The 19,174-nt window shown below is 40.8% G+C and overlaps 1 protein-coding gene across 2 annotated transcripts in view; it reads left to right on the top strand.

The window, feature by feature from the left end:
• Positions 1-583: 583 nt before the first annotated feature.
• Positions 584-19,174, top strand: part of SBNO1 (strawberry notch homolog 1) — a 36,035-nt gene continuing 17,444 nt past the window's right edge. Inside the window, exons 1-12 of one of the 2 annotated variants that reach the window (XM_075041398.1) lie at positions 584-736; positions 7,304-7,437; positions 8,083-8,187; positions 9,878-10,187; positions 12,320-12,420; positions 13,602-13,698; positions 14,794-14,954; positions 15,985-16,118; positions 16,266-16,356; positions 17,265-17,426; positions 17,981-18,116; positions 18,194-18,299. In XM_075041398.1, the coding sequence (XP_074897499.1) occupies positions 7,306-7,437; positions 8,083-8,187; positions 9,878-10,187; positions 12,320-12,420; positions 13,602-13,698; positions 14,794-14,954; positions 15,985-16,118; positions 16,266-16,356; positions 17,265-17,426; positions 17,981-18,116; positions 18,194-18,299 (1,535 nt within the window). In that variant the 5' untranslated portion in view covers positions 584-736; positions 7,304-7,305. Of the gene's footprint in view, positions 737-1,456; positions 1,809-7,303; positions 7,438-8,082; positions 8,188-9,877; positions 10,188-12,319; positions 12,421-13,601; positions 13,699-14,793; positions 14,955-15,984; positions 16,119-16,265; positions 16,357-17,264; positions 17,427-17,980; positions 18,117-18,193; positions 18,300-19,174 lie in introns of those variants that run through there. The other variant, XM_075041399.1, reaches the window with a different exon arrangement.

Below are 19,174 nucleotides of genomic sequence, written 5' to 3'. Positions count from 1 at the left end.
TGGTCTCGCGAGAGCGCCTGCCTATCGCGTCCTCGCGGCAGCCGCCATCTTGGAGGAGCCGGGATCACGTGACCGCTTGCAGCCGTTCGCCTCCGCCTTCCCCTCCCCCACCCACCGGGAACCGGGCCCAGATCGTCAGTCTCGACTCTGGCCGCCGCCCTAGGGCTGGGTCCGCCCGCGCGGACGTCGCTCTTTGAGGACGGTGGATACGCCGGGTTTTGGGGTTTTGTTTCGTTTCGTTTTGTTTGCGGAGGGTGGGGGAGCTTCCTGCCTTCTCCGTGGCTGGGGCAGGGAGAAACGAGGAGCGGCATGTCACATGACGGGGGAGCGCGGGGAGCGCGCGCCAAAGCCCGGCGGCGGCAGCGGCGGCGGGGGGCGGGGGGGTGGGGGATGGGCGCGAAACCGCCGCGGCGGCAGCCGGCCACGTGATGAGGGAGGTTAGGGTGGACGGGGGGGGGGGGGGAGAGTGGGTCACGTGGCGCGAAGCGCGCTCCAGCGGCGGGCGGTGGCTGGCGTCACGTGGGGAGGGTGCGCCGCGTCGGGCGGGGGGGGAGGCGCGGCGGCGGTGGTCACGTGGTGCGGCGCGGCGGGCGGCCCCAGCCCCCCTCCCCTCCCCCTCCCCTGTGAGAGGGGAGGGAGGGCAAAGATGGCGGCGGTGAGTTAGAAAGCGGCGGGCGGCGGGGCCAGCGGCGGAGACTTTCAGGACCGGCCGCGGGAGGACCGAGAGCGAGAGAGAGTGAGTCCCGCTCTGCCCTTCCGCCTGGCGGTGGGCCTGCTCGGCCGCCTGGGGGGCGCTCCCTGCGCGCCGGGGCCGCCGCGGCGCCCCCGGGGGGTCCCCTCCCCTCGGTCCCCCGCCGCCGCGCACTGTGCGGTGGGGCCCGCCGCGGCGGCGGGGGAGGGGGGGAGGATTTATCCGGGAGGGAGGCCGCCGTGCCGGCAGCAAGCTCCGCGTCTCGCTCGGTTCCTCAGCCTGGGGCGGGCCCCGCGGCCGCCCCCGCCGGGGGTCCCCGGCGGGCCAGGGGCGGCGCGGCGTGCGGGGGAGGGCGCCGCTGCCTCGGCGGAGCCGCCGCTTCCTCGGGAGTCGGGCAAACTTTGTACCGGAGGGCGTGTGGGGGCGAAGGGACCGCCTGGGCGGGCGGCGAAGCCCCTTGGCTCTCCGGGGGATCGCCCGGCGGGGCTGTTTCGGCAGCGGTTGGTGGGGGTGGCGGCGGCGGCGGGGCTGGCCTCCCTTCCGTCCCCCCCTCCCGCCATCCGCCCTGCTCGGGTAAAATGGCATCGGGACCGCGGCGTCTGCCGGCCGGCTCCGCGCCGCCCGCCTTTGTGCGGTCCTTCCGCGGCTGGGTTAATTGTTAAGGTTTGAAATGGAGCCGCTCCGGTGAAACGAGGCGGGGGGGCAGGGTGGGGGGGTGATTTATGGTGCTTGAGTGGCTCTAAAGGCTGCCGTGAGACGCAGCTCTTCGCCCTTCTCCGGGATCCTAATGCTATTAAAGGGATCTTTAAAGAGATGAAGGTCTGAAAACAAAAAGTCGTGCACGGGACACAATTACGCAGCCAATTCTAGCCCAACCCGGAAGTTTATGTCGGGAACACGTGTCGGTGGGGAAGGTGGCGAGGCTGGGAGCCGGGGACCCTCCCGCCGCTGCCGCCGCCTCCGCCTCCTCCCGCGGGGCCGGCCCGCCCGGCCGAGCCCTCCGGGGGCCCCGCAGCTCTGCCGGGGAGCGAGCGGTGGGGCTGAACGCCGCAGCGACAGACCCGGCCTCAAAGTCCAGGGACTCTTAACGAGCGCACCTCAAACAGAGGTTGCTAGGGTGAGTAATTGTTTAACATAAAAATGCCCTTATGGTCTGAAGGGGAAGAAGCCTTGTGAGTTTTTCTTCTTTTTTTTTTTTCTGTTGTTTCATTGTTATTTTTAGCTGACCAGGTTTCACGCTGTGGTTGAGGGTATAAATTAGAACTCTTGTACTTTCTTCCAGGTACTCATAGGCTGGTTTTAGATGTTCGATACCTGTTAAACATGAGGCGAATTGTTTAAATGCTTAAAAAAAAAAAAAAGGTTGAATTGATATATTAGATAACTTTAGATTGTGTCGTTTGTTCATGCTAGTAATTTCTCTTTTTTTACTTGCTCTGGAGTTACGAATTAACTCAGTGACATACTGTTTGGCTTTAGAGTACATAGGTTGTGTCTAGATTAAAATGATTTAAATACACACATGAATGTTTTGCAAGCTTCCCCCTCTCCCCCCCAAATTGAAAAAACTATAGCTGATGTAAACCAAATAATTTACTATGGCAGAAGTTGTGTAACAGCACGACGTTTGGATTTTTTTCTGTATCTTCTGTACCGGCATGATATGTTGTATTTGAATGCAATCTTAGTCTTTAAAAATAAAATGTGGGCAGTTTGTCTTGTTGTCTAGACAAGTTCTTTGGTGTTAAAACTGGCTGATAGCTACTCTAAAAGCTATTGAAGTAGGTAGCAGATACGGTTAATGCATTTCTTGTGCCTTGAGATGCTCCTAGAACTGACTCCCAGGCCAAAACTAAGGAAGGGTTCCAGTGCGCAGATATTGCTTTTTCTCTCTTCTGGGTTTTTACTACTTAAAAACTTCCACTGCTGGTTATCATTTCCAACCCTTTAGTCTGAAAGCTGACTTCATGCCAAATAATTGCATTGTTTAGTCTCCTAACACTTTAAAAACTTCTGAATTTCATGTTTTCAAACAGTGTATTGTGGCTACTGTAAATTTCATAAAACAGTCATAAGAGAGCTGAACTGTACCTCATGTCCTTAGAAGCTTTGACTTTAGCGGTAACCAGCATCTGAAAAACTTCTATGTTTTTTAGAGGATTGGAATAGTGTTCACAAAAGTCAAAGGTTTACTTTGTACATTTAAATGCGATGTTAACTACTAGTCTCGAGGTTAAAGCATGTAAGGATAGGCGAGTTCAGTAATTAGCATTTTACTCTTCAATTTGATGGTGATTTGGAAAGGACCAGAGGGGATTGGGTTGGGTTTTTTTCTTTTTTGTTGTTACCTGGGTTGCCTTCTGGAGCCAAAGGCTGTGAGATGAGCAGAACCCATCTGGATATCTGGAGAATCCTCTTGTGTGGGATTGGGGGTTAGCAGCCCTTACACCTCTGTTGTGAGAGGCTGCAAATGGAGATGTGAAATTTTTAGGTTGATAATAGTCAGAGTTTACACAGAGAATTTGGCGATTATATCTGTCTTTACAACTTTAGAATGTGTGTGATATTTTAAATGGCTTCCAGTACAGTTCAAGTGACGTGTATACCTCGGAAAGCCAATGGGAAAAACCCTTCCAATAAAAGAAGAACAGGAGTTGCCTAACTACATTAGTGTCCCAGGCCAAGCGTTAAAACTGAAGTTTGCAGGTGGGGTATGCCACAGAGGCCAGTTGTCTGAAGGGTTTGGAAATCGCTGTGTCTAGTTGATTGTGATGGGCTAAGTTGTGATGCTGTAGTTCACTATGATTTTTAAATAAGTACTTCGGGTATACAGTGTTACAAAATGTAACTCTCAGACCTAAAAATCAAAAGCCCTTTCATTGCTTAGGACTCTACCATTATTTTTCTTAGGGAAAATGGAGAGCAGGTTGCTTGTTTTAGAATGGGGCTCTTTTTTTGTTTTGTTTAGCTTCTTTTTACCAAAGCTAAAATGGAGGGAGGGAGAGAACCAGGTTGGCATGGATACATGACATAATATTAAACATGGCATTCTGGTTTTGTATCTTTAAGTCGGAAATTATTTACATAATGTGCAGTGGTAGCAAAACTGTCTTTTAATCAAAGTTTTAAGCTATATTCTTCAGCAGAAGAGCACCTTACAAAAATGTTTGGTGTGTTTTCATAGCCTTTCTTGAGATGGCAGCAGTTTATATTTTTTTCTTAATGCAAGGAAAATAATTGAGATGCTACAACTGTTGAAATTTTATAAATAAATTTACTTAGTCTTATCTAACAGGTTCATTCTTGCTTAGTGACATTGGACAGCCTGACTAAACATAGACAACCTTATCTGCAAGATTCTGCATGCTCAGAACAGTTCTTCGGCTGGTGAAATGCTCAGGGAACAGCTTGTAATATTAACATTTTTTTAATAAGTATTTTCTTTTGGAGATTTTTAAGATGTGGCAAACAGGTCCTTATATAGTATTGCCAAAGCTGAGCTGCAGAGCTTGATAAAGTTGCTTTCGCTTATGTTAACTAAGGAGCCTCCTACCTTGTAAGATTATGGAGCTGTTTCAGCTTGATAATGTTTTAGGCTTGGCTAGCATATGTCACAAAAATAAACTGAACTATCACAGTGCAGCTTCTCCTGTATTTTTTGGTTTTTTTCCTTGCTTAATTTCCTTACTAAATTGGGGGGGGGGGGGGGGCAGCAGTGGTGCTTGGAAGTTTCACAAAGCCTAAAATTAGTGCTAAGTATTCAGTGACTTTTAATGTAAAAATTCTAGAAGTTCAAAATTCCTTTTGTTCCAGTTTCAAACAATGCAGCTTTGTTCCTAGTGTACAGAAACAAAATAAGTGAAACTAGTCAAACTTTCATTGTCCAAACTGACAGACAAATAAACAATTGCTGTTTTACTTAGCTTTTTGCTGGATTGTTAGCAATTGCTAATTTTTAAGACTGTTAAAATTGGGGTTAGCATGAGAGATGCAGCTGGGGGCATTTCTTACGTGAAAACAGCCCTGCTAAGAAAGGGATGCTTCTAAACTGAAGATACTTACTCTGGAATTGTAGGAATTGCTGTACTAGTTTATATCACTAGTCATCTAGTGAAAACTTTGAAGTAAGCAGTTAAAGTATTTCTGCTTTGAATGTTTTTTTCTGAACTTGGTGAAACTGTCTTAAGATACCTGAGCCATCACATTTTTAAAAGTTAAAAACGTAGAGTTCAGTGTCAACATGAATACGTTAAACTTGACTTGAAACAGTCTTGATAGGTTGTGGCACCATTTTAGGATGGTTGAGGAAGATGTGTTTTTGTGTGGTGCTCGTGGCATGGTTTTTTCTAACCTCGGTTTTGCTTTGAGTCTCAACTTCATAGAAAGGCCTTTCCTTTGTATATTGCAAGAGTAGACTAGAAGTTATCTTGAGTAATTTTTTTGTCCTAGTTCTCTTTTAAGTAAACAGCCCCAAGCATCTGACTTCCCATGCCTCCATTCAGTATAGCCACTTATCTCTCAACCAAGTTTTAGTCATACCGTCTTTTAGAGATGGCGTGATCAAAAGTAGATGTGGACTAAATAATGACATAACTGATATTTTTTCCTTTGTACATTTAGACATTTTTTGTTTATTTGACCATGTTGAGCAAAGGCGTTGCACTATGTGGAAGAGTGCTCCTGCCTCTTTCCCAAATTGATTCTGTGAAGTTATGATTGTAAAATGTTTCAGAGCTCCTAGTTTGATGGGGTAACCAGTGTTAGTTCCCCTTCTGTAGAGGAATTCACCTTCAGTGGCTGCTCTGAAGTTCCTAACACCAAAAGTACTGATAAGCTAAGACTTCATGTAAGACTTAATCTTTCTCCTCTCACCTGTTTCTAATTACTAAACGATGTGGTAAGCTTGTAAACTTAGATATTGTGATTACTATTAGTATTTTAGTCTGAAAATGAAGGTTTTATCCTACCCAATTAATATATATGTGTAGTCCCCTTTTTTGAGACAGGAGGCTTAATCCTTCTGAAAGGTAAAGTTAACAGTCTGTTCTTACTCATTTTTCTTGACCCATTCAAGGTTCTAGGAGAGAGACTAGTGGGAGGTGACACCCTTTGAAGGAGCTGCCATGTTAATTAAATCTGTTAGATGTCTTAATATTTCTTTATCTTCTGTACCTGATAACTACAAACCAGGCCATTCTGCCAATCTAATCTATCTGATCACCTCAAATGCCTTTAAAAAAAAAAAAAATTACTTCTGACACAAAAAGTGGTGTTTAATGGGATTGTGTGTGGTCAGTAGCAGTCCCACCAGTTATTGTTTGTTGCTTTGGTATTCTTTTAGGTAGTACAGTCTTTGATGCTTCAAAGTATATCTTCCTCTTGTCCCAGTGCCTTACCTCCACTACTTAATTGTGGTGCCACCATCACAGTATTAGTCCACTAAAAGAAGGTTTCTCCCTACTATTGGACAGACTAAAACTAGAAGGAATAAGAATTAAGTGCCTGAGGCTTAACTTATTACAAGAATTACCTGTTCTGCCAAATGTGCTAAGTAATGTATGTGACCAACCAGCTGGATGTGGCTTAGCTGTGCATGTAGAGAAGCATAAGCAAGTGAATGCTGTTTCGGAGTCTGTGAATAAGCATATCTAAAAAGTCAATAAATATTTTTGTCCTCTTGTCTGCTTTAGAGTAGGTGTTCAGCTTTGTTAGTTTTTGATGTTTTGTTACCAGTGGGTGTTGCAGGGGGTGTGGAGAAGTAAGTGAAATGAATCTCTGCTTGAGGTGTATCTTAGAATATGTAAGGAACAGCTCAAGTTATATGGACTCGTTTAATTTTTGTCTTAGTACTAGGGCAAATGGGCTTCCTTCTTAAGGAAGCAAAACACACTATCTTCACTCTTCATCTTAAAACATAAAGTATTTGGCTTTTATAGTAAGTTTTTACACTGTCTAGAATAGCTTATTGAAATTAATTTTGCTTGTCCTACACATAAAGGAGTCTGTGACCTGATGTTAGTGTCCTATTTAATATGTAGTTAACATACTATAATAGTGGAACATTTGTTCTTTCCACTATGCAAAACAAAATTTCTCCAGTGAATGAATTACTACCTAATGTAATGGCAAGCAAGAAATAAAAGCTTTCCTTATAAGCTTTTTATCCCTAACTTGTTGTTACAAGATAAACTAAATGAGTTTTAATTGTGCTTCCCTCATGCAGTGTGCTTCACTGACAAAGATGTATTATTAGCATAATAGAGTCTCACCATTTCTGCCTCTTGGTATTTCTTGTAATGCTTAAAAATGTAGTGCGATGAAGACTAGAAAAGGCATCTTTTTTTTTTCTTTCATGTAGTAAACTATTTCATTCTTCCTGCTTCTATGTGTGGTGAGTATTTTGAAAAGATTATAAAAAACAAAATAGAGGAGAAATCTCCAAATGAACAAAAGAGCCAGACCAAATCTAGAAAGTGAAACTCTGTATACAAGAGACTGCATCACATATGCCCTTAAATCTAGGAAAGAGAACTTTAAGTGTGTGTGTGTCCGTGTGTGCACAAAATAAATCAAAACTAAAAGTAACTTGTATTTATGGTTTTAACTTTTTAGAGATGGTGGAGCCAGGACAAGATCTGTTGCTTGCTGCTTTGAGTGAGAGTGGCATCAGTCCAAATGATCTATTTGATATTGACTCTCCGGACGTGGTTCTTGCAAATCCAGCACCAACTCCAGCTGTTCAGCAGGTTAAAACAAGAACTTAGTTGTTTGCTAGAGGACATAAGAGCTTGTACTTGATGTATTGTGGAGGGAGGTGTGGCGTCCATAGCAAATGGTTAAAGAATGTGGAGTTTTCATAAATTTCTTGCTTTGTGGTACTGAGATTAGAAAACAACTTGCTAATGAATTTTTAACTTTTATACAAAAAAGCAATCTAAAATACACCATTGAGGTCAGTATAAACATAAATATACTTAACTTCTGGACATTAAATGGGGGTGTGCTGCCATATATCCATGGAGAACTCTAATATCACTGGAGTCTAGCTGCTCTCCTATAAAATGTGCAAAAAGTGTAATATAATTGGTGTTTAAACTCCATGACAGCATTCAATCTGCAAGAACATAATGTCAGACATAGATGGGGAACAGTAGTATGTTGAACAGTGACATCATGAAACTAATTACATTTTCACCACAGTTAAACATACAACACCTTGTTAGTTAATGTCTTTGAATGTGAAATCAACCATTTGATCTTTATTTTCAGTGAAACCTTTGTTAATGAGCACAGTTAAGGACTTCCCCATTAACTTCCATTTTATGGGCGGATATTTAGTCTTAAGGTTTTTTCCGGAGTGTTTCCTGATGCTTACTTTCTTTCCTCTGCAGTCAGTGCCACTTAGTGCATTAGAACTAGGCTTGGAGACAGAGGCCACAGCTGCTGTGAAACAAGAACCAGAGACTGTATCAACTCCAGCCTTATTAAATGTTCGGGTAAGAACTGGTACTTCAGGATTTTGAATGTGTATGTGTGGTGGGTTAATCCTGGCTGGACACCAGGTGCCCACTAAGCCACTCTGTCACTTCCCCTCCTCAGCTGAATCTGGGGAGAACAAAAAATAGGACGAAAGGTTTGTGGGTTGAGATAAGGACAGGGAGATCAGCAATTACTGTCATGGGCAAAACAGACTCAACTTGGGGAAATTAGTTTAATTTATTGCCTGTTAACAATGGAGTAGGATAATGAGAAATAAGAACAAATCTGAAACCACCCCCTTCACCCCTCCCTGCTTCCTGGGCTCAACTTCACTCCAAGCATCATCACACGTTGTTTCTGCTGCTCCTTCCTCCTCACGCTCTTCCCCTGCTCCAGCAGCTCCTTCACAAACTTTTCCAGCCTGGGTCCTTCCCACAGGCTGCAGTTCTTCACGAACTGCTCCAGGATGGGTCCTTTCCACAGGGTGCAGTCCTTCAGGAACAGACTGCTCCAGCGTGGGCTCCTGTCTCCACAGGACCACAGGTCCTGCCAGGAGCCTACTCCAGCGTGGTCACAGCCTCCTTTGGGCATCCACCTGCTCCGACGTGGGGTCCTCCACGGGCTGCAGGTGGATAACTGCTCCACCATAGACCTCCATGGACTGCAGGGGGACAGCCTGCCTCACCACAGGCTGCAGAGGAGTCTTTGCTTTGGTGCCTGGAGCACCTCCTCCCCATCCTTCACTGATCTTGGTGTCTGAATAGTTGTTTTTCTCACACATTTTCACTTGTCTTTGCCAGTTGCTGATTGTGCAGCAGTTTTTACCCCTTCTTAAATAGGTTATTACAGAGGCAGTACCAACATTGCTGATTGGCTCAGCTTTGGACAGTGGTGGGCCCATCTTGTAGCTTGGTGGAACTGGTGGTATTGGGTGTGGGGGAGCTTTCTGTCATCTTCTCGCAGAAGCCACCCCTGTAGTTTCCCTGCTACCAAAACCTTGCCACATAAACCCAATACAGTTTATTAGTAAAATGTAACAAAAGAGGTGGGACTGTAAAATGCCAGTTGGCCATTGTCTCAGTTCTACTTGTACTGAGACTGTGAAAGCTTAGTGTACCTGTGGGTTGATAACAATTTCTATGACAAGGAGCACAAAAGAGGACAAAGCAGTATGCAGAAAAACATTTTAAGGTGCCCATGTGCCTTTTACTTCCCCTGCATGCCAATACTGGGGACAGGGAGGTTGTGTAAACTTGTCTCCTATATCTGAACTGTGTACCACCTTTTCTAGCTGCAGATAATTATCAGCACCATAGTCTGGTGGTTGCACCTGAAATGAGAATATAAAAAGCAGATCTGCAGGAAGGTCAATGTAGTGCAGCATGTCTGAAAGGCTGCACGTATACTTTAAGTAATCCAACCTATTTACTCTGGCAATGGTGCAGCTAGTTTATATATTGGAAATTCTCTTCAGCTCAGGGTTCCTGTACCTGTAGTAGTACGTATGGCAATATAGTGATAGTCGGGCACTTCTTGCTCGGGGTGTTGTACCACAAGATAATTACTCCAGCATCTTCAGCGTATTATGCGAAGACATTTCATATTGCAAGTCTTTTAAAAACTGGTGAATTCTGTGCTTGATGAAGGTTAATAAAAGTGCTTTTTTTTCACTGTCCTCTGAAAATTTCCCTGTTTCTTTGTTGTTAGCAACCACCATCCACCACAACCTTTGTGCTGAATCAAATAAATCAGCTTCCAACTTTGGGGACTACAATAGTGATGACAAAAACAACACCTGTTACAACAACAAGGCAGACTATCACTGTAGCAAAAATCATTCAGACCAGCACAACTACTCGACCCTCGGTTGCAGCACCAGCAGTACGCAATGCCTTGACCACTACACCTTCAAAGGACCAGATTCAGCTGAAAGATCTGCTAAAGAATAATAGTCTTAATGAACTCATGAAATTGAAGCCACCTCCTAATATTGCCCAACCAGTAGCAACTGCAGCAAGTGAGTTTTCTTTTTTCATAATTACAGTATTTTAGACAAATAGTGAAATAATATAATGTGAAGATCTTTGCACATCTTGTATTTTCATTGATTAGTAGAGTATCACAGTAAAATGAAATGGTCCAGAAAACCTCATAAATTCTATTCTAACTTTAGTAGTGTTAGAATTCAGGGTGAAGTAATACAAAATAGCAGGCTTTAAAAAAAGTTTAAGCTCTTGATTTACTGCAAGGAATGAGGAAAATGACATTTTAGATTGCAGCTGGCAAATTGGTAGAATTAATTCATGAACATTACTGAAGTGGATTTAGCTATCTTAAGTCCACATCAGTTTCTGTTCTACTGTATGCTTGCTGTGGAAATATGACAAATTAGTACTTTTTTTTTTGGCATCTTCCAAACTAGATTTGTAGTAAATGCTAGTACTGCTATGGTAGGGTGTTTCTGAAAAGCATCTCCTGAGAAAGAAAATCTCTGTCCCTGTATGTTTCGTGCGAGGCATCAGATCTATTGTTTAAAAACTTAAGTCCTAAAAACTTGCTGTTTGTTTCCATGTTACTTCTTAAATGTGGTGTTAACTTAAATGCCACAAGTATTTTGTTACCACACTCCAAATCTTCATTTTGTGATTCCTTTCATAATCTTTCCTTGTATATTATCTCTAATATGTGGACAGCTTACATGGTCATCTTAATATAAGGGAAAAGCTGCATGTGTGTGTTTTATTTGATTCTTTTAAGTTATTCTGGTTTTAGCATGAGGTGAAGATCAGACTAGCTTGAGTTTGAAAATATCTCTATTGCTGCTTTATCTGAAAGGTTGCAGGGTTTTTCTGGATTACTGTATTTTCATTGTCTCTGAAATAATATTGACTGATTTTTTTAAAGGCGGGGTTGGAAGTAACCTATTTTTTCATATGCAGATAGAGCGTGCAATAAATGAAGCTGTCTTAGGACTGAAACAAAAAGAAAAATATGCCTCCTTGTTTCATTGCTTTCTGTCAGGGAGTGGTTGACAAAAATTAAAGTTGAGACACCAACTGAAGCTGGGGTGGGGGGTGAAGGAGTGAGGAAGAGGAGGGTGAGAAGGTTTTATATGACTAACTTATCCCCTTTGTGCTAAATGAAAACACATAGAAGCATGTAAGTAATAGGTAACATCGATACACAATAGCTGTTGTAGTAGCTCAGCTGCAGAAAATAATTGAATCTGTAGCTTCTGTATTAAGTGACAAGGAGACATGCAACTTCTAGAACTGCATTTCTAATCTTATTTGTGTGCTTGTGTTTCTGGATCTTTCTTTGTGCTTTTGAAAAAATTGACAAATACTGAAGATTCAAGGGCAGAGAAGCTCTTGGAAGGAAACATGGTCTTTTCATATAATTCAGGCAGCAAGAGTTCTAGATTGGAAAATACTGAAAAGCTAAATTATGCAACCTCTTTGAGGAAAACTTTGTGCAGTTGGTTTTTAGGGGCAATTATGCTAAATTTATTACATGCATTGAAGGTCAACATGATGGAACCTTGAGAGCTGCTTTCAATGTTTTACATCTATCCTTGTGTGATTTTCTTTTAGTTTTGTACTGAGCCCTATTGCCAGTTGCTTCCAAATGTGGCTGAGGGCAGGAAAGTTAATAAATCATCCTCCTGAAGGATTGTGTTGTAAACTTCGAACAATTGAGTCCAAAGTGTTGACTTTTTGTTTTACAGAAATAATTGTAGTTTCTCCTAAGGTGGTAAATGCCACCAGACCAGGTAAGTTCACTTCTGTTGAAACACTGGGCTTTCTGGTTTGTTGTTGAACTTCAAAGGCTCACAGGATGGAGTATATCTAAATACAGTGTGTAGATTTGGTGAAGGTCCAAAATAATTTTTTTTTTAAATATTGAAACTAATACACAACTGTCAGATGCAGGGGTATTGCATGGGAAGTTTCTTCAGTCAAAGAAGTAACAAGATTTAACTCCTTGCTCAGACTTTTTAATTTGGACAAAAATATTGATTGTGTTCTTGAAGTGTCAGTGTGCTATTGGACATTTTAAACTTCTCTTCCAGCTCATTAATAGAGAAGGATGTTAATTTGAGTCAATGTTTGGAGGGAATTCCTGTAAAACACAGCTTTTCTTTTGTAGCTGATCTAAGCAATGGTGCAGTGAAGAAGGAGGCTTCCACAAAAGAGGTAGCAAGAATATGGATAAATGATATTAAAATGAGAAGTTTTTCACCTACTATGGTAAGTAGTACAAATGGTTAATTTGCCAAATGAATGTATATTTTATTGGCACCAACCACCTGTCACTAGTTTCAGTAGTTACTCATATATGCCTTTTGTGTGGTAGAATTGAGTGCATCCCTTTGTTCAAAAGGTTAGTTTCTCCTCTAGATAAATACTTGGTTAGGTGGCTAAAACTAACAGCTGTGTAGAGCAGACTACCTATATACTAAATGACAATTTCAAGAAATTACTGTCCTTAACAGAACCTCATTGTGTGGACAAAGAAGGGTCTGCTCCAATTAAAGTTGATAAGCATATCACTTGCTCTGTGTTTTAAGGCATTTTCTTTTAAAATATCCCCATTTGTATAACTAGCAATGAGGAAACTAAAAGACTTTCTCTACCATGGCTGACCTTCTGGGCAGTTTGATTTAAGATGTAAATTGAGTATCATTCAATTTTCTAAATGTAATAAAAATACATTCTGATGCTGTAAATGCTTGAGTTTCAGCATCTTCACTGATGGCTAGAATCAGGCTGAAGTTTGTGATGAACAGTGCTCCTTAGTGACTGGCATACAAAAGGATTTTTCAGATTACTTTTTTTTATATTAAACATTAATTTAGTAATTGCGGAAGATTTTTGATTTGTCATCTAGCAAGTACTTTAAGAATATTCATATATTTACATTGATCAAGATCACAGTAAAAAATGGGTAACTGTCAGGTTTCAGAGAATACTGGATAGAACTGTTTCTCTTGTAACCTTTCCCTGAAGTTGTGAAATTACATAATGAATGTGAAACTGCAGGAGGCTTCATGGGAGTACTTGAAAGTTAGGTTTCAGCTGTTAACTAGCTGTTGTGTCTTCAAGGCAGTTTTCTTTTAAGTCATAGTTTGGATTTAATATGCTGTAAGAAGTGTTCCTTTTTTAGTTCTGCTTATGTGAGTTTGGAGTACTCAAATCTCCTTGCAAAGGAGAGGAACTTCCCTGACTTTGTGTCTTTTGAAGGGTTGTTCAGAGTATAAGAAATCTACATTTCTGTCTGTAGTTTTCCCAGCTGCTCACTGGTTCATCTAGTACATGTGTTAAAACATTCAAGTGCAAGTTTGTGCTCATTTAATTTCTCGCGTTCATTTCCAGGATGTAGAGTATTAACAATGTGCTGTTTGGCTAATGCAGGTATTTCTGTATTCTAGAAAGTGCCAGCAGTAAAAGAAGAGGAGGAACCTGAGGAAGAAGATGAAGAAGAAATGGGCCATGCAGAAACTTACGCTGAGTATATGCCAATAAAATGTACGACCTAATGTTTTGTTGTGTCAAAAGGCTGAAATGTTTTGAGAGCTAATTTGTTATTTACACTTCTGTAGTTACTAACACCAAAAACCAGATTGGTTACTGTCTGAATCAAGTAAAAAGGGCCTGAATTTGGGGTGGGTTTTCCTAGGAAATTTTTCTCTTCTATAGCGCTTAGTTTTGGAAGGTATGCAGATTCCTTTTTCTTTAGCGTATCTTTGAGCAGTACTTGTTTCAGAAATATGATTGTGAACCAAGATCAGGCTTTTTTTACCTGTGTTAAGATGCTTTGTGCCTCAGCAGAGGAAATTTTGTAAAGGTATTAAGTGGTCACTGCTACACTTAAGAATCTAGTTTTGAGTCTTTTGGTGTGAAATTAACCTAAGCACATTCTTCCTGCATTGTTCCTGACTGACTTTAGAGCTGTTTTTAAGTGAATCTTTTACTGCTGTTAATTGCCATCTCCTCTCTTTTCTCCTTTCTCTTCTTTATTGTAATAGGTGACAAAAAGCTGTTACCTTGTTTCCTAGATACACTGCTGACCTGCCATAAAAGCAAGGCAAAAAATTTTGCATAGAGTTTGTAAATAAATGGTTAATTTTTATTGTCACTGATGAGATCTGTCAGCAATTAAACCATGTCTGTTCTAAATCTTTTCTCCTCTCATACTGCTTAAAAACAGCACTATATAAATAGTGAGAGGAATGTTGCTTTTGTGATTCTGGCATCTTGAGGCTACATCTGGCCTTTTGGAAAGGCAAGGTTCTGACCAGTTTTTCTCAAACATGTTAAGGACACAAACGCTTTAACTTTCTATGAACTGAATTTTATCTAATTTCATAAAAATTTGAGGAAGGTGGTGAGAAGAGAAAGTTAAGATTGCAGTTATGTAAATTCAGGTTAATGTATTCCTTTTTATGTGATGCAGTTTAACACTTGACATACTCTTGCAATGGAACATAGTTGTTCTTGAGTTCAGCCTTTGCAATGGACAGTTGTAATTTGTTTTGGTAAATATGACAAGCTGTGCTGCAGCAACAGAACTCTGTATTACGTTTTCATCTTCTCCCTTCCTCTCCCTCCCTTTTCAACCAGTAAAAATTGGCCTACGTCATCCTGACCCAGTAGTGGAAACCAGCTCATTATCCAGTGTAACTCCTCCTGATGTGTGGTACCAGACATCAATATCAGAAGAAACAATTGATAGTGGCTGGTTGTCAGCTTTGCAACTTGAAGCAATCACTTACGCAGCCCAGGTATGCTAGACATTAGTACAGCTTAAAAACTAACATAGAATTGAAGAAGAACTACCATCTGACAAGTGCAACTATGTCAGTTTTACAAGGAGATAAAGTAATAAGAGCTTAAAAGTTTGAGTTGCATTAGAAGGCAGCAGGTGAGCTTCAGTTCAGATAAATGTGAGGTAATACACGTAGGAAAGCTTTGTCTATGCCACTTCCATGATGCTGATCTCAAACTGTCTTAAAAATTAGGAAGGACATCTTGGTTATTATTTTTATTTTTCTGAAATAACTTAATGGCTGCAGTAGCAGCAGGCTAAGAAAGCTAATGCTGTTTGGCATTATTGGGAAGGGTATAGAGAACAAGACTGGGTGTTATTTTGCTGCTATATTAAACTTCAGTGGGCCCACATCAGATGTTCCGCATGCTGTGCTCTGTGTGTCAGGGAGGAAGGTAGTGAAGTTAGAGGACATCTAAAATGGTCAAAGGAGGGAAGAAGTTGCCTCATGAAAAGAGACTAACAAGGCTGGGACGCCTCAGGCTGGAGAGGAGGAATACGAAGGGGAATGAAATTAAGGTTTACATAATCAAGAAGGCAGTGGAATCCCACAAAACAAGAACAAAGCAGAATTTGGTGAAACTGGTAGGAGATTGGTTTAAAATGGATAGAAGAATACTTTTTTACATAGGCAGTGGATGTCTGGGTCTTGCTGCCACAAAAGGCTGTGGAGGTGCATATCAGTGGGTTAAAAAAAGAAAAGCAGCCAGTCTGGTGGTAGGCACTAAAAGAATTAGACATGTACAGCAATTTTACAGCAATTCTAGGTGCTGAGGGAAGGAGGGGGAGAATGCATCACATGAAACAGTTAGGCTTATATACTCTCCCAAAATAAAATCCTCTCTTCCTGCTGTCAGGAGGCTGCTTGGCTGGGTGGACCACTGGTCTCATCCAATAGGATGTTTCTTATGTTTGCTCATTTCTGACAATCCACAGTGATGTGTTCTGGAGAATGGGTACAAAGTTTTTTGTTCTTTCTCCTACAGCAACATGAAACATTCCTGCCCAATGGAGACAGAGCTGGATTCTTGATAGGTGATGGTGCTGGTGTAGGAAAAGGAAGGACCATAGCTGGAATAATCTATGAAAATTACTTGTTAGGCAGAAAAAGAGCAGTCTGGTAAGTGTCAGGATTTGTTAGAGCAGACACTGTAGTGACTATAGTATTTAAATTCAGTGTAATCTGTCTTCCAACAAATGTTCTAGCAACTGCTTTTTTAAATTCTGCTGTAACTTACAGAATATATGCTTTGTTTTATATCTTCAGGTTTAGCGTGTCAAATGATCTGAAATATGATGCTGAAAGAGATTTGAGAGATATTGGAGCAAAAAACATATTGGTTCATTCATTAAACAAGGTGTGGAAACTTTTTACTATGTACAGTTGAGGCAAAACTTTAGGTACGCTTGTGTGACCAGTTGTGCATGTTGACTGTTTTAAGAGCAAGAATGTACTAATTTCAATAAATTTGCTGTCTAGCTCTTGTTTGACAGGCCTTAATCTTATGAAGAACCACACAGTGCTTTAAGTTATGTAAATAGGCCCCTTGTAGGATTAAGTCATAGCATGGGATATTTTTTTTAAATTACTCTTCAAGCCACTACTGACACTACTAGTAGAGTATTTTCTAGAAGTTGAAATATTCTTTAAATCTTCTAGGCTTCGTAGCATTTGAAATTTTTCCTATCTTCCAGTGCACATTTTGTATGTAATACATTTTGTATGTAATTCTTGAATAATAGACTTTCTCAGTATTTTATTAAAGCAGCAGTAATGTGTACAGATATTTTTGGAGGCTGCACCTCTGCTCAGGATTAGCCACTTACATAAATTGTGAAGTGTGATTACTGGTTGAATTCACTGAACTTAGTCCGTTTTAAGTTAGTGTTTTTGCTTTGTGACATCTTAGTTTCTAAAATACAGTAAAGCTTTAGAAATTTTCATTAATGGTAGCTCCAAGGGATGCACTGAAACTAAACTGTTTAATTGTATTTAAGTTAACCATGTAGTCAAAGAATGTGGCTATTCATCTTTTGAGGCCTCAGATCTAGTCTTCCTTAAATGTATATTTAAGTAAGGCCCTGTATGACCCCTTAACCACATTACTATATGCCAGCTGTGCCCTAATCATGGTGTAGGGATACAGGTGGTTCAAACTGTACACACCTTAACCTTAAGACTACCAGCATTCCTTAATCATATGGTAGGTGGGTTGAGGAGGGATCTCTTGAGTAATTTCTGTAACTTCTTATCTTTTTATTGCAGTTCAAGTACGGGAAAATTTCTTCCAAACATAATGGAAGTGTGAAGAAAGGTGTCATCTTTGCTACCTATTCTTCTCTTATTGGTGAAAGTCAGTCTGGTGGTAAATACAAAACCAGATTAAAGCAGCTTCTTCATTGGTGCGGTGAAGACTTTGATGGAGTTGTATCCTTTATCTGGAGTTCAGTTGATTATAACCAAATTGCTATTTAAGCTTATATCTTTAAAGACAATCTTGTATTTTTATTAGCTGGTGGTTTTAGAACTGGTTTTTATTCATGACAGTAATTGATTGCACACATGCTCTGACATTAGACTTGAAGTTTTATAAACTTTGTGCCAAATCTATTACCACCATATTGTTGCCACACAATTCTGGTACAAGAGTGAAGCTTCTGCTTTTTCTATAATGAACACTTAAAATAATGATTGATGTTTAAGAATCTTAAGTTTACACTGACTTTTTTCCAGTGAATTCTTAAAAAAAATTTTTTTCAGCATCAACAGCATTTTAAAGAACTCAAGTGTTGGTAATTGTGCTCTTAAATACTTAATAGCTAAATATTTTTCCCAAAGGTTTTAGTGAAAAATGACCAGTGTCTTTTTGAGTTTACAATTTACTGCTGCCACCTATTGTAATTAGCAGATTTCCTTGTCTTCTGTTTTAGCTCCCCATTCTAAAATAAGTGGGACAAAGTTTTTCCTTAATCATGGTTCAGATTGTATTTGATGAGTGTCATAAAGCTAAGAATCTGTGTCCTGTTGGTTCATCAAAACCAACAAAAACAGGTCTGGCTGTATTGGAACTTCAAAATAAACTTCCGAAAGCCAGGGTTGTTTATGCTAGTGCCACAGGTACGTACTACTTAGTTTGCGTTAAATGTCTCTGTATGTTTTTACTGGCAGTGGTACAGAGTGTGTTCTTCTCCTAGGTGCATCTGAGCCAAGAAATATGGCATATATGAACCGTCTTGGAATATGGGGTGAAGGAACTCCATTTAGGGAATTCAGTGATTTTATTCAGGCTGTTGAAAGAAGGTAATATTTAAAATAGCTATGGCAAGAATGCATATGGTTGTGGTTGACTGTACTTTCCAGTTCCTTTGTCTTCACTCACAGTCCTCTGCAAACTTGTCCTGTCACACTAAGAACTTTCTGACTCTAGCTTCTAAATCTAGAAGAAATTTAATTTATCTTATGTGGTGAAAAATGGGATGTTTCCCACACAAAAAATTTTGAGAGCTTCAGAAGCTTGCTGGGAAAACAGCCCTCTTAAAATGTGGGTGTTATGAAATGAAAATATGTTGCTGCTCATCATGAAAACACACTATGCACTGAATATACTCAGTATAGTTGATGTCTCACTATATGCAGAAGTCCTCTAATGTTATGCATTCAGTTTAGGCAGTTTAACAAGAAGTCTTGTTCTTGTTCTTTCTGGCATAAGAACCCAGTTCAGAAAAATTATGTATGCTGTTGCAAGGTAATTTGTATTTCAGAACTTATTAAAAAAAACTAAATGTGAGAGGTCAGTAGAAAATGCAACTGCTACATTCTTTGGTAGGTGAGCATCTTAATATATTATGTTTTGCCTACTTAAAATTTTGAACACTTCAGAATGCTACAGTAGGGCTTAGTATGCATCTTCTTGCATACCATCTACATGATGCATGATTTTTCTAGACTGTGCAAGTGTAGTCTCCACTTCATTACTGAGTACATATCAAATAAGCAATAATGAAATTACAGGCCCAAGCTTGTGAGTAGGTTAGCTTTGCAGTTGACTTGAGCTCTCAAGGTGTTGCTAAGTGTGTTGCTGTTGAAGAGAACCTAAGTTACCTACTAGTTTAATTCATACAAGCACAAATCTGAATAGCTTAATACAGTTTGTATTTATTATTTTAAATCTCCAG

This window comes from Buteo buteo, chromosome 11 (genome assembly GCF_964188355.1).
Source record: "Buteo buteo chromosome 11, bButBut1.hap1.1, whole genome shotgun sequence".
Taxonomy (NCBI): domain Eukaryota; kingdom Metazoa; phylum Chordata; class Aves; order Accipitriformes; family Accipitridae; genus Buteo; species Buteo buteo.
This window is presented reverse-complemented; position numbering and strand designations above follow the sequence as displayed.